At 33.0% G+C, this 15629-nt stretch overlaps 1 protein-coding gene across 6 annotated transcripts in view; it reads left to right on the top strand.

Annotated features, from left to right (window-relative positions):
- The window catches only part of Wdfy3 (WD repeat and FYVE domain containing 3), a 250018-nt gene that overhangs the window by 130962 nt on the left and 103427 nt on the right, over positions 1–15629 (top strand). For 5 of the 6 annotated variants that reach the window (XM_027939797.3, XM_071614398.1, XM_071614399.1 and 2 more), the window contains 4 exons: positions 4647–5104; positions 11125–11302; positions 12113–12327; positions 15344–15456. In XM_027939797.3, coding sequence (XP_027795598.2) covers positions 4647–5104; positions 11125–11302; positions 12113–12327; positions 15344–15456 — 964 coding nt within the window. Of the gene's footprint in view, positions 1–4646; positions 5105–6427; positions 6512–11124; positions 11303–12112; positions 12328–15343; positions 15457–15629 lie in introns of all 6 variants that reach the window. The other variant, XM_071614400.1, reaches the window with a different exon arrangement.

Genomic DNA, 15629 nt, shown 5'->3' with positions numbered 1-15629 from the left:
AAGTGATCTAAATTTGATTATTAGAAAACATCAGGTAAGTCCAAATTGGGAGGCTTTCTACAATTTCTATACTTTCTATACTCTTCCAAAGTGAAATAGAAAATGGCTCAGAAACTGTTCCCTAGTAAAGAGGGTGAAGTGACTCCTCCGTGAAGTGAATGATCTTGAATTTTCTTTTGCCATAAAGAGTGTTACTGGGATTTGGCAAAAAACACAATATGTCTGTGGATTAGATAATTGTATTGTTTCAGTGTTCCATTTTCTAATTTTTATCATTATAGGCAAGAGAATTCCCTTTTAGGAAAGAATACATTGGAGTTGTTAGGGGCAAAGGAGAGTGGGGGGTTGGAAGAAAGAGAAAAAGAGAGAGTTAAATGTTAATGTGGAAGAGATATCTCAATTCTTTGAACTATTTTTACAGTTTTTCTTCAAGTCTAAAATTATGTAAAAATAACAGATGGGGGTGGGGTGACAGCATGTTTAACCTGACCTTTAAGACCCTGGTGACTTACCTCTCTACCCTCACACTTCTTTCTCTGGTACTCTGACCTGTAAGGGAGGAAAAAATAATGTTCCCACTATCCTCCTCAGTTCTTAGCTGGAAATGACCCCTGTAAATAAGGACAGATTAGTGAGAGAAAAACAAGCAGAAGATCATACATAGTCTGTAAACTCATGTGTACGTGTCACATGCACAGGGAAAGAGTAGTTCTCAAAGAGGTGGCTGGAACTCCAAGTTACATATCATCTTCAACAAAGAACAGCTGAATTTTAGAGAGAGACAGATAAAAGAAATGGACCATAGGTAAGGAAAATTATAGGAAGGCAAATGAATCATAGGTAACAACTAGCAAATAAAGTTTGTTGTGTAGATTCCTCTAGCACCTTATCTAGGTTGACAGGAGTCTGATTTTGTCTTCATGATGAAACTTGATCCTTCTTGGTAGAAAAGCAAGGAGAATGCAGAAGCCTATGTAAGTTTATGTCCTGTTTTTAAACAGATGGGGAGGGCATAGAGCTTTTCTTTTGTATCTGTTTCTTAATTGCCTTCAGCTCAAAATAATTCTTAAACAAAAGGGAATACTTGGGGGCATCTGGTCTCCTACATACCCCTTTTTACACACAGACATAACAAGAAATGTCTTTGTGTTTTATTTAGCTAAATTTCTCATCCATAATAAAAAAGTTTGCATTTTTTCTTTATGTTTTTGTGTATTTCATCCTGTTTTGAGCATAATGATAATTTCAAGTATGCAATTTTTAAAAGGCAATAAGATTATTTATCTCATAGGCAAAACAGAAGTCTAACTCAATATTAGTATTTGAGAAACATTTATATATTTGAATGAATTTTGGGGAGAAAACAAAGGGCTTCAAAAGATATTAAGATTGCCAATGTTTGGGGTTTTTTTGGTACAGGGGATTGAACTCAAGGGCACTCAACCACTGAGCCACACTCACAGCCCTATTTTGTATTTGATTTAGAGACAGGGTCTCATTGAGTTGCTTAGCACTTCGTCGTGGCTGAGGCTGGCTTTGAACTTGCAGTCCTCCTGTCTCAGCCTCTGGAGCACTGGCATTATAGGCATTCACCACTGCGCCCAGCCCTCCCAATGTTTTTGACATACACCCCCGCCCCCTTTTGATACTTTCTTAATTGGATTTGTAAAATATTGGCAGGTAGAGACAAGATGTAATCAGCCAATCCATAATTTTGAGGCATTGTTCTAGTTAATATTAATAACTAACTTAGGCTGGAGGGGTACCTGAGGTATGGTGTTTACTGATTTCCATAGCATAGTACTCCCACTGATGCCTGTTATAGACCTCAAAGTTGATGAATGTGGATTGGGAGGAGATGAACAGTAGCCCCCATTACAGTATTTTCACATGCATTGATAATAGTAAAATATAGAAAATTACATTTGTTTTTAAAATAATGTACTTAGTTGCAAATTTATAACTTATTTTTCAATTATGACTGTCTTTAACAACTAACTCACAGAATTCCCGAAACTATGACAGCTGACACTTAAAAGCTGATGTGAGCCATCTAGTATTCTTCTTCTTTGAGGGCATGAAATTTTAGGGCTGAAAAGCAGTAGGGAGAACTTAAGATCTCAATTTCATTTTCTGTTTTTGCCACTTTCAGGACTGCCTCAGTGCCTCTATTCAACTTGCATATATTGTAGACTTATGTAATTTAATTTAAAATTATTTTGTGTACAAACCTGAAATCCCATAATGTGTTCTATAGTACAATTCTGCTGACACACAAATTTGAATTGCATTCATTAATTAATGCAGACGTAAGTGATAATTTTGTCTAACCACTGAGCATACAGATCTCATTGTAACTTTAATGCTTGCTACTCATCTTCATTTATTGATTTAAGCAATTAAAGCAATTATAGTTATTAAAGTTTTATTGAGAACTTTCAAACACTGAGATTATGCTCTAATGTAAGATACTCAACAGATAACCAGTTTTGAGGAAGAGATGGATCTACCCAGAAAGATGTAATACAGAGTATTGAATTTAGGATTAATAAACACTTTTTTTCCTAATCTCTGTCATAATTATAACTAACTATATGAGTTTTGTACATTTTACTTTAACTCTGAACTTTTCGTCATTTATAAAATTATATTGTCATGTGCTGTGTACAAATGTTTTTGATCTAATGACAGACCACATATACATAACTGGTCTCATAAGATTAAAATGGAGGTGAAAATTTTTGTCATCTAGTTATTTTACTGTACCATATAGCCTAGGTGTGGATGGTCTGGGCCATCTAGCATCATATAAGTACACTCCAGTGTTCACACAACAATGAAATAATTTCACATAACATGTCTCCATTGTTAAAGTGATATATGACTATACTTGTCAATTTTTGTCCCAGTGTTTTCAAAGATAGCGGTAGGCTTATGTGCCAGGCATTTTGTTAAGGGCTTTACATGTGTTTACAGTAAGCTAATTTGTTGTTATTTTTACCATTTTACATAAAAGGACACTGGGCACAGAAAGATTGAGTAACTAGTATAGTAAAACAGTTGAATGTTGGAGTCAGAATTTGAAGCTAGGCTTTCTGTGTAGCTTTTGCATTTAATCTCCAGTCTAGGTTGTATGATTTTTTTTATTGTTAAAAATCTTCTATTGATATGAGTTACTTACAAGTATAAATACAGTTTATTAAATTTGACAGGATATGGAAACTATATTATTACCAAATATTACTAAAGTGGAAATTTCTTTTTTACAAAATAGTGGAAGAAATATACTGTGGTTTTACATTTTATTTACATATACAAATTTCATATTTTCTATCTTTCAACATAATACATTAAGACTTAGGTACATATATTGAAATCTTTAAAATTTCTGAAGCAGTATACTTCAAAAGGTGATTATATATATTGACATACTATTATGTAGCCTTTCCAGTATATCATCATAAATGTTTTAGATATTTTAATAAAATGATTTTTTTTCAAATGTAATAACTGGGAACACTATAAATTATGTCTTAGTAATAATAGATATTTGTTGTCTTCCAAGTACTGATGTTTTCTTAGAAAGGAAAGGAGTGGAGCCCACAAGAGCCACAAGTGAAAAATTCCATGCTACAAAACTGTTTCATGGCAAAAATTTTTAAAATATAACATCAGTTTACCTTCAGGCTGTGTGTATAAGGTGCATACAAAACATAAATGGCTTTCACATTTAGGCTTAGATCACATCCCTACATGCAAATATTCTGAATAAACCTTAAAAATCTCTTGGTTCCAAGAATTATGGATAAGAGATACTCAAGCTGCAGTATCTAATTCGTAGGATTGTTGAGAAGATTAAATAACATAATGCATGAAAGCACTCAGTGCCTAGTCCATGGTAAGTTTCTAGTAAAATAGTAGGTGATATCATAATGTGGTATTTTTAAAATAAGCAAAGTTAAAAGTACCACAGACAATTCAATAAATAACTGATAGTTATTAGAGTTTGATTTACTTATTTGCTTTAGGTTTTCTTTCTTACTGCTTATAGCTCTTCTGGGAAAGGGCATACTCTTATTTCTCTCAATTCATTTTGCAGAGAGAATGTCTAATAAGTCCTCTGACGTGAATCCTTTTTCAAAGACATGAGAATATGAGCATTTCATATGAATTAAAAGACCTCAAATCTTGCCCACCCAGATCATCTCTCAAATTCCTCCTAGAATAAATCAATTTATATGTGCATACACAGTCATGTATAATGCATGATGGTGTAAAATCAGATTAAAATATTTATTTTACTTATTTAATAATATAATTTTGTGAAATCACTGAATTAATTGATAGAATTATCAATTACAGATAGAAAAGGCTTTTTAGTCAACATTTTGTTATAACCTCATTCCATCAAAAGAAATATAGGATGGTGTTACCTGAAGTTATCTTCTGACTCTAATAGTGGCATTTTTTAATCAGCACAATGTTTGATGTGGTTTATAGAACTAGTTATTGGGTAAATGACAACAACTTTTATATCAAATGTTCACAGATTGGTGTTCCCCTTTGATATTTATATATAGTAGCTTTTTTACTTGACTTTTAAAAATATTTTAATTATGTTTCTTTTTGTCTTTTGTTCCCTATAGGCCCTCCTTTCAGTCCTTCGAGAAAGCCATCGTTCAAGAACAGTTTTTAGGAAAGTTGGAGGATTTGTGTACATTACATCCTTGCTTGTTGCTATGGAAAGATCTTTGAGCTCTCCCCCCAAGAATGGCTGGGAGAAAGTGAACCAGAATCAAGTATTTGAACTTCTCCACACGGTGTTCTGCACATTGACTGCAGCAATGCGCTATGAGCCAGCCAACTCTCATTTCTTCAAAACAGAGATTCAGTATGAAAAGTTGGCAGATGCTGTTCGATTTCTTGGCTGCTTCTCAGACCTAAGAAAAATAAGCTCCATGAATGTCTTCCCCTCAAACACACAGCCATTTCAAAGACTGCTAGAGGAAGATGTGATCTCAGTGGACACGGTGTCACCCACTTTACGGCACTGCAGTAAACTCTTTATTTACCTCTACAAAGTAGCCACAGATTCTTTTGACAGGTATGGCTGACTTCCAAAGTACAGGGTCTATACTCAGCATTAATGCTCCACATTAAGATTTGAATTATGCATTACAAAGGAAAATGAAAACAAATGAATCATCTGTCCTGTTTGCTTGAAGCATAGCACTTGGGAATAATACCATTGACATCATGCTAAGTTTTTCAGCATGGAAGTGTGTTATTTGTAAATTCAGGTTCAACTAGCTCATATTGCACTTAATAGAACAATTTCCTTTATTAATGAATTTCTATGAAATTTCCTTTATTAATGATGTTTACTATTGTTCTTTTTTTCCTCTTTATCCTTAAAAAACATTAGGTGCAGCAGATTTACAGATACTAATTATCAACAGGAGAATATACTTATGATTATACTTATGTCCAGACAAATGGCAGATAACCTCATTCTCAACATTTCATAATTCTTGAAAAGTGATATAGCTCTCTGAGAATATTAATTAGTGTCTTGAATCATCAAGTTCAAGATCCTTCAGAGTCATTTACTCTTTCCCTCAGTAAATAAGTGTTTAATGAAAACCTCCTGCATGCTGAATCATTGTGCATTCTGTCATTCAGGATTCAGTTCTGTTCAAGACTGCCTTGGTCCTTGCTGTCCTTTAGCTGAAAGTATAGTCACATAAATAATTATAATGTATTGTGACAAATTCTGTGATGGGGAAAATCCAGGTTTCTAAGTAAGAACATTGGAGAGCCACTTTATCTAAAGCACTATTTTCAGTGCTTCTACTGTGTTTTCAATTAAGTTCTCACTTTAAAAATAATGTAAGAGTGATCATGCTGCTAAGTTATCTGTTCTAAGCATCATCACTTTTACCAGTTACATAGTTTTTTTTAATAAGTGAATTGTTTTTATATTGTACCCAAAATAGACTCTGTGTGTGTGTGTGTATATATATATTATTTATTTATATATATATATATATTATTTTTTTCTTCCAGGAAAACAGGAGATTGTGTGGTATTGTAGGAATAAACTATAAATTTGGATAATCAGATTCAACTTCTGTTCTCTACTTATTCTAGTTGCTATAACTCGTTTTTAGTTTGAATTATTAAAAAGAGGGTCTACAGAACTCTACTTAACAAATGTGTTAAATGTTCACATTAATAGGGATAAGCACCTGCCTTACACATGCATACTCTTCTGTGTCACTCAGTGCATGAGGTGTAGTCTTGTTCCTCATTCCTGCTGAATATGGAGGATGCTCCTTATTAAACTTTCTTGTGAAACTAACCAACTGCCAACCTGGTGCTCTCTTCTAACCTCTCTAAACCACCCTGTCTGTTTTGTTGTCTGTAGTCGTGCAGAACAGATTCCTCCTTGCCTGACAAGTGAGTCTTCTCTCCCCTCTCCTTGGGGGACACCAGCTTTGTCAAGGAAAAGGTACTGATCTTATAAGAGAAGTCAATCTTTATCTGTGCTTACTTATGTGTTAATGTGGTGGTTTTGTTTGTAACTTCAGAAGGGTTCTGGCTATTTGATTTCTTTTTATACTTTTTTTTAGGTTTTAAGGTTATTAATTTCCCTTTTGTATATTAATGAGAATAAAATACATGCTATGAAACTATGAAGAACATATAGAATTTTGTCATTCACAACTACACATTTTGTTTTTATAGCAGGCATATCATATATTAAAATAGAAATGAAGATGTACTGCCTCTTTAGATACTGTTCACTTTTTCTTTTCACTTTCATTGTTGTTGGGGGTCATTCTTTGGTTTTTACTGTTACTCAAAAATGAACTCATAGCACTGGAAGTAAATGTGTACTTTCTTAATCAAGCTTAACTAATTGAAATATGATTCTCTAATGGAGAGTTGTCAAAGCTAAACTTTGAAAAAAGTGAAGAAGAAAACTTACCCCAGTTCTTATGTTCATCCATTTCCTATAAGTCTATAAGCTGATCCAATCTACCTTGAATGTAAAGCTTATAAATCTAAAAAAAAAAAAGCATTGATTGACAAAAATACAATTAACATTCATTTAAGATTTCATTTGCAACCTGTACTCAGAGCGATCATAGTTCTTACAGTTGGCATCAAGTAGTCTTCTTTTCTCTGTTTTCCTCAAGTAATAACTCTTATAAATACCTCTAGGTATAACTTTTGAGAGAAACATGAGTATATTGTTTTATACTTTTGTTCAGATTTTTAAACAGGAATGTGGTTGTAGTTAGAGCCTCAAAAGTATTCATCACACATTCTATATTTCAGCATGGAATATAGCCAGCCTTCTATGTATATGTCCAACCAACCTCAGATTGAAAATATTTTTTAAAAATTGTGATTGTTCTGAACATGTTCAGACTTTTTATTTCTTATTATTCCTAAACAATACAGTATAAGAACTATTCATGTAATGTGTTTGTATTATAGTAGGTATTATAAAAAAAATCTAGAGAGGATTTAAAGTATATCAGAAGATGAGTTTATATGCCAATACTGTACCACTGTATATAAGTGATGAGCATCCATGGATTTTTATATCCACAGGGGGTCTGGGAATAAGTCTCCTAGGTATACTGAGGATTGACTACATATCTATAGTAGTATTCATTAGGTAGGTAGAAAGACATAGTTTCCTTTCCTCTTAAATTTATACTGGGGCTTACATCTCATTATAGTTAACAATGGCATTGTTCAACATAGTCTTAAATGAATTCAATATTACACATTATATTTGTGCCCCCAAACTACTATTTCTTCTTTCTTTCTTTAATGGCCATGCTAGAGATGAAACCCAGGGCCTCTCACATGCCAATAAAGTGCTCTATCACTGAGGCACATCCCCAGCCCATGTCTTGTCTGTCTGTCTCCCTCTCTTTTTTTTTTTAATATTTTTATACCTTTATTTTATTTATTTATTTTATGTGGTGCTGAGGATCAAACCCAGCACATTGTGTATGCTATGCGAGAGTTTTACCACTGAACCACAACCCTAGCTCTTGCCATGTCTCTTTTATATTTGTTAATAGCTGATTTTAATTCAGGAAGCTAAATAAATTCAAATTTACTTATAACTTTCTGTTGCTAAAATTAATAAAGTAAGAGATTTTTGTGTTTGAAAATTAATGTATGCTTACTATCCCAAAGAACTACTGAACACTAGAGAAATAATTTTAATTACTAAGTAGTTTAAATTACTAAAAATTATAATTTTAAAATATAGTGATTATATCATAAATGGTAAAGAGCTAAAAACTATTGTCCTTTATAAAATATTAACTCAGACCCACAAAAGAGAAATTTACAGATTAAAGAAATACATTTTTTTAAAAACATCCATTAGAACCTCTGCTATTTAAATGGCAGTTCAAAAAGGGAAAACAGCATTTTCTTCCTTGGTATAATTATTTATAGCTTTAAAAAAATCAGAAATATTTTCTCATTGCTTGTAGTAGTTACATGTAGAAATATCAGGTCCTTAAGGGAAAACTGCTGCTGAATCAGTAGAACTAGTTGCATGCATCTTCTAATCCATTTGAGTTCTCCATCAGAGTTACATATTGATGTTATCCCAAAGATGAGAAGCCCTTGATATTGTTCATGCTAATACCATTCATGTTAACATTTTCAGGTTGTCATTCCAGTCAGGTTCCATTCATTCTATTTAAAAATAAAAATCATAAATAAGTAAATAACACATTGCTTTTACTTAACAAATTCAAATACATTACCTTTTGAAATTAGAATTTTAGTCACACTTTTTTTTAGAAATTCTCAAAAAAAAATCACATCAGTTCGTGGACATCTTTTTCTTTTGGACAAACATGGGGGGTTTTTTGTTTGTTTGTTTGTTTTTGGCAAAAGGAAAAAATACTGTTGTACTGTGTATTTATAACCTGTAAAACAATGAGATACTAAGAAAGAGTTGAATTTGTGGTATTTGTCTGACATGTAAAATCCTGAAGATTCGTCTCTAATTATTTTAAAGACTGGGGAGAAAGACCTAGCCAAATTATAGCTGAACAGTGGTCAGAGTTAGAGGAAGTGAAAACAAAATCCAAAATAATCAAAACTATACCAAATAGATCTGCCATGCAGGAAAAGATGACAAGTACTAGTTACTAGGCAAATTAACAAGAACTACTTACCATGAAAATCTGGAGTCCATTATTCAGTGTCCTTGCACACTTGATAAAGTTAAGCAGATTCAGAATTTAAACATTCAACTGTGTATTTCTAAAAGAGATAAATTAATCTTAAATATATGAGAATTTAGGTTGAAATATTTAGCAATTTTTATAACTTTTAAAAATAAATTCAGCTTAAAAATTAACTGACTTTTGAAATGTCATTGAACAAAGACAGAACTGTCTTAGCCAGTGTTAGCTCTTGTTTGTGAATTAACTACTTAATTAATCTACCATTATTCATAAATTTAAAAAGTGGTTGTACCCTATGGGGTTTAGTAATAATTAAGATTGTTTAATCCCTGTCATAATATGCCTAATTTTATTTAATAAGTACCATTTTAGATTTTAACAATGTTTGCAGTATTTTTCTGGTTGAAAATCACATAATTCCTTTAGGAAAATATTGTTATTTAAGATTTTTAAAATTTACCACTATAATAGTTATATTTTTGGAACGAATTTATTTTCCAAAGACATAAAGATGTCTTTCTGGTTTAGTCATACTTTAAGTTCTAATCTGGATTAAATTTGTTACTTCAGTAATAGTTGGAAGTAAGTATAAATTCAATTAGAATCTTTTTTTTCAAATTTGGATTACTTTTTGTATATAATGAAATACTTTTTATGAAATATCTGAAATCAATGGTTGGGAATCTCTGCTAGACGATAGAAGAATTATAAATCTTTTTTTTTTCTAGGTAGATCAAAATGTTTTAAGGACAAAGGGAGCAACATAGAAGGATACAAGATTTAGAAATATCTTTCTTAGTAAGTTTAGAAATTAAATTTTTCTGAATGAAAAACAGCAACATACAGGGAGTGAAAAAAAATGAATGGGTAGAGGATATGGCTCTGAGTTTCAAATAAATTAGGAGAGTCCATGTGCTGTTTTATAAGTGAAGCCGAATATTTTCCTAGAATCTCTATTTAAAAAGAGAATGTGCTTTTTTTTTTTTTTTGAAAACATGGCAGTTGCCAATTCTTTGCTACTAATTCACTGATGTAAAGCGTCTGTTTCCCAAGCTGCTTTCATGCCAGAGAGCTGAAACTGCACTGCTCCCAGTGATAGAGCTCAGCATTAGACAAATTAGATACTGAGTCCGACTCATCAGAACAACAAGCTCCCATAGACCATAGCCACAAGCATCTTTTTCTTAGTGCCAAGATGCAAAGTGTGCAAAATTCATGTTGTAGATTAATAGTATTAAATCAAAAGGAGACACCATTGATAAGAAGAAACCTGCACATTCAGTACATGAATATATATACCTTCTAAGTTCTTAAAAAATGGAATGAGTATTGTCAGTGGTAGTAGAAATTTATTTAAGAGGTGATTGTATTCTAAATAATCTGAAGGAAAACTTCCATGATGCTTAATATGTTTACCCTCAGGTTCCCAGGACTCTGAGCCAACTCTGACTCAAGTTACCCTAGTTATAGAATAAACCATAAACCATTTGACCTTGTGTTGTCCATGGTTTAATGAAGGATTGAAAACACAGGCAATTGCAAAAGAAAACAGTCTCATAGAGAGATTAAATTAACTTGATCACTCATCAAATATTGTTTGAACTTTGATCTTTCTAGAGCTTTGAATCTATTTCTGTGATTTTTTTTAGCTATTCTTTATATCACCTGGAGTAATGCCATTTTTTAATGAAATAACCCAAATAGTAAATGGTAAAGACATATCAGAGTCAAGAAGAATTGATAAATTATATTCCAAGCATAAAGTGTTTATAACCCATCCCTGAGTTGTAAGGCTTTTTGCTTATCAGTGAGTAAAAGATGAAGAAAATGAATTGAGAATGTAGTCGGAATTAAAAGCCAAATAATTCTTCTTTCTTTCTTTTTATAGGCATGCATATCATTCTGTCTCAACTCCCCCTGTCTGCCCTGCAAAAAATGTTGCTGACCTGAAACTGCATGTGGCAGCATCCCCTCTCCAGAGCTCTGATGCCGTCATCATCCATCCTGGAGCCATGCTTGCTATGCTGGACCTCCTGGCCTCTGTTGGGTCAGTGACACAGCCAGAAGTAGGTTTGGATATGTTGGTTCCTTCCCATCTTTAATGAGTGAAAGGAATGTGTGTGTATATGTGAGCTGAGGGGGAGGGCAGGAAGAAGGAAAGTGTTGTGAAGTGTTACCTATCAATACTAAAGTAGGTAAAGGAAAAAACAGCATTTTGCTATTTGAGTCTTACCTTCTAGGATGTGTGGTGTATGTGTATATATTAGAACACAATTCATTAGTTACAGAGGCAACAAAAATGGTTACTTCTGAAGTTAGAATAATTGTTTCCCCTTGTAAATCTTGCTTATCAGTGGAAATTATTAATGAATGATAAAGAAAGAAAAATAACTGAAGATACTACTTTGAGCTATTTAATTGTTTTGGCTTATAGCACTCAAAAGTTCCAATGAGTTGGAGTTCAGGGAACTATTTTTGTTAAAATGTTGTATGGCCTCTAGAGCCTAAAATGTCCCAAATGTAAATGATAAGCCTTCATTTCAGCTATTTAGCTATTAGATGTAAAGAAAAACCCTTTGCACTTAATATTTCTGTAAAAATAGAACTACTATTGGCTATATAGTCATGTGATCCAAAGGAATTGGAAGAGTGTGGAGTCAGCTGTGTGTGCTTCTCCAAATTTAAAGTATCGGATTTTTGCATGGCTCTGTTCTGGAAGTGGCTGTATTACTCTAATAAGATAGTTACTTATTTTATTTGAATGTATTATGAAACATCTAGATACCTCATATTGAAAGGTATGCTTCAAGTAGGAAGAACTGTCACCTATGTCACTAAGAATGCCATGGTGACATGGATTTCTTTGTTGACTTTAGCATGCTTTGGACCTTCAACTTGCTGTGGCAAATATTTTACAATCCCTGGTGCACACAGAAAGAAACCAGCAAGTCATGTGTGAAGCTGGTCTTCATGCACGGCTACTGCAGAGGTGCAGTGCTGCTCTGGCTGACGAGGACCACTCTCTGCACCCACCCCTGCAGCGCATGTTTGAACGCTTGGCCTCCCAGGCCCTGGAGCCCATGGTGCTGAGGTCAGTAAGTCATTTTTTCATGTTAAATTGGCCACAGTCATAACCATTCCTGGAGTCTTCATGATTCAAGAGTTCTCACTATGGTGGGCACATTCACTTACTCTGGGCAAAAGCAAAACAACAAAAGTGGACAAAATACTTAAAATATAGCACTTTGAAACAAATCTGCTTATTAGTAAACAATGTTTCTGTCCCTTGGTTATTTCTTCTACTTAAATCCAGCAAACTCATTTTCTTTTAAAAATAAAATCATGTTAATTATATGTAGGACTTAAATCTATATATTTAAGAACTTTTTCTATGTAATAACTTATAAAAAGGACTTCTTTAACTTTATTGTTTTGAAATAATTAGATATTCACAATAATTTGTAAAGATGAGAGGTTCCTTGCTGCTGTCATGTAGTTTCCTCAAGTTAACTCTTACATGTAACTATCAGACAGCATTAGAGCCAAGAAATGGATGTTGGTATGATATATCTATGTGTGTATGAGGTTCTCTTTATTATCTATCCATTTTCTTTTATTATCCATGTGTAAATTTATGTGACCATCACACAATCCAAGATGTCACAAATATCTCCCAATGCTTCCCGTTTATTGACATACCCACTCCCTTATCTTCCACCATCCCCAAGTCTTAGAAACCACTGCTCTGTTCTTCATCTCCATAATTTTTTCTTTTGAAAGTATTATATATCTGAGGTTATGTGGTACATGACCTTTTGAGATTGACAGTTTTCACACCATAATGTTCTTGAGATGCATACAAGTTATATGTATCAATAGTTTCTTTTTATTACTGCATAATATTTTGTCTTGTAGATGTACTACGGGTTTTTTTTTAATCATCCAAAAGTATATTTTTGAAAACCTCTTGTAGTGCAAGACAAACAGTGCTGTTATGTTTGAGGCATGAAACTTGCTAGGTTTTAAATTTTTTCTATATTTTTCTTGTAATTACATAGCCAAATAGATTTAGTACATAAATCATTGTGTTCTTTCTTATAAAAATGTGCTCATTTTATCATTTTTGGACTATATGCTGTTCTCTTCATTAGATTATTTTTAAATACTATTCAAGTATTCCTGCCATGTAATACTTCTACTAGCATTCTTAAACTGACCACAAACAAATGGTGGATTAAGAAAAACATATATGGTAAACATTTGTCAAGCAGTGTTGTGTCAGTGTGCTCGGCCTTGATGATACTAATCATCAATACTTTCATCATCCTGAAGTCAAGATGAAAGACAGTCACACTCCCCTCATCTGTCAGCTGGTGGATAGATTCAGTCTTATAGCTTTGAGGGTAGCATTGATATTTCCCCATATCCTTTTTGATAATCCTCTACTTGAAAAGTAGAGGAAGTTGGAGAGAATGTCTCATACAAATAATTTGTACAAGATAGCAAGATAAACAATAAGCCATGAAAATTCAGCCATTTGGCCATGATCCGTTCTTACAGTGAATGCTTGGAATAGTCAAGTGATGAGCCATGGGTTGAAAAAGGGAAACAAATCCTCAATTCTTTGAGAAAAGTGTGCTCCTCCTCCCTCACCAATGCTTATTCTGCCCATAGTGCTCATCTCTTCTACTTAAAAGCCACAGATCATAAACTACTTATGTGTAACATTTTAATGGCTACAGAGTTTTAAACCTTTATTTTTTTTGGTGACAGAGAAAATTGAAAATACAGAATTCTTTTTTTGTATACAATGCCATAAATGACAGAATACTGAAGAATACTATTATGTATAATTCCTGGACAATTTTTTATATCTCTGTGCAGCACATTTCAAGAGGACATGCTCTGTATACTTTATATTATAGTCCTTCATAATAATCTATATCTTTTCTATGCTTGAAATAAGAACAGAAACAGCATATTTGTAAAGATTATAGATATTCAATATTCTTTATCCATTACTGTTATTTCCTAACCTAAAGATATGAATTATCCTTTTTTTAAAACCCTTACTGTATGTTAGGAACTGGGGAAACATTAGTAGATAGCAAAAGAAAAATTCATGCTCTCATAAAATGTATTTTCTAGTAAAGAATATAGTCAGGTAAGTAGGCAATTAACATGTTGTGTATTCAGTTCTATAAAAACAGTGTTATACAGTTTATATAAGTAACTTACCCAGACTTTTTGCAGGGGTGTCTCAGAAGAAGAGACTTTGTGAGGGAAATGGCAATTAAGAAACAAATTATGGAAGAAAACTAGTCATATAAGAAAGAAGTGGTGGAAAGAATATTCTCAGCAATAAGAAAGGCAATTTTGATAGACCAGAGCAACAAAGGAATGTATTCATAGGGAGTTATAAGAATTTTGTATGACTTGAGAACTATTTAAAATTGGGGGAAAAAATGAGAGCAGTGAATGTTAGGACTGAGGTAGAAATCATCTTATGTGTGGTACTGTGTACTAGTCATTTTGAGGATTTTGGGTTTCCATCTGCTAATATTGAACAGCCTCTGAGAGACTTAAGCAATAGAGTGTCACTGAAAGGTACTAACTGTTGTGATGAAGGGATTGAACTGGGACACAGGAGGTAATTAAGATTCTCCTTCAAAAACACAAAAATACTGTAATTGACCCGGGTGGTATTAGCAAGAATGAAAAGATGGAAGATTTACGATATTTGGGGGAAGTAGAATCAACAGAATTTCCTGATTTTTTGAATATTAAAATCCTGAGAAAGAATGAAAATCCAAGTACATTTCAGTGAGATGCAGAACATCTGAAAAACTATAGGTTTAGGTATAAGTTTGGTTTCAGACATAATTGGACTTGAGCTTTTGAATTTTGAAAACTACCTAGTAGATCTATAGGTATATAGTGATCAAATATGAAGTTAATGGTGTATGTCATTTCACAATAATTTTGCATTTCTTTTGTAATTTAACTAGTCTGTTATAATTTGTTAAATCTAACTTCTTGTTTATATTTGGTTTCTGAATTATATATAGTCTTAGTCAAAGAATAACTTTGCTCTGTTTCTTATTTAGAGAGTTTTTACGTTTGGCAAGTCCTTTAAATTGTGGTGCCTGGGACAAAAAACTGCTAAAGCAATATAGGGTCCACAAACCAAGTTCACTGTGTTACGAGCCAGAGATGAGAAGTAAGTTGACTTTGACATTCTGTTTGTTGGTTTCTTTTATTTATGAAAATTATGTGAGGGATGAATATTATTTCAAGTATATAAAGGGAAAGACAGAAAGGGTTTGTTGTTATTTAAACAGAGACACACAGTCAAGTCAATTAAGTGAGGGTAGGGGAGAGGAGCTTGGTGGT

Source organism: Marmota flaviventris, chromosome 7 (genome assembly GCF_047511675.1).
Source record: "Marmota flaviventris isolate mMarFla1 chromosome 7, mMarFla1.hap1, whole genome shotgun sequence".
NCBI lineage: Eukaryota > Metazoa > Chordata > Mammalia > Rodentia > Sciuridae > Marmota > Marmota flaviventris.
Note: the sequence above shows the minus strand (reverse complement) of the source record. Positions and strands in the feature narration are given on the sequence as shown.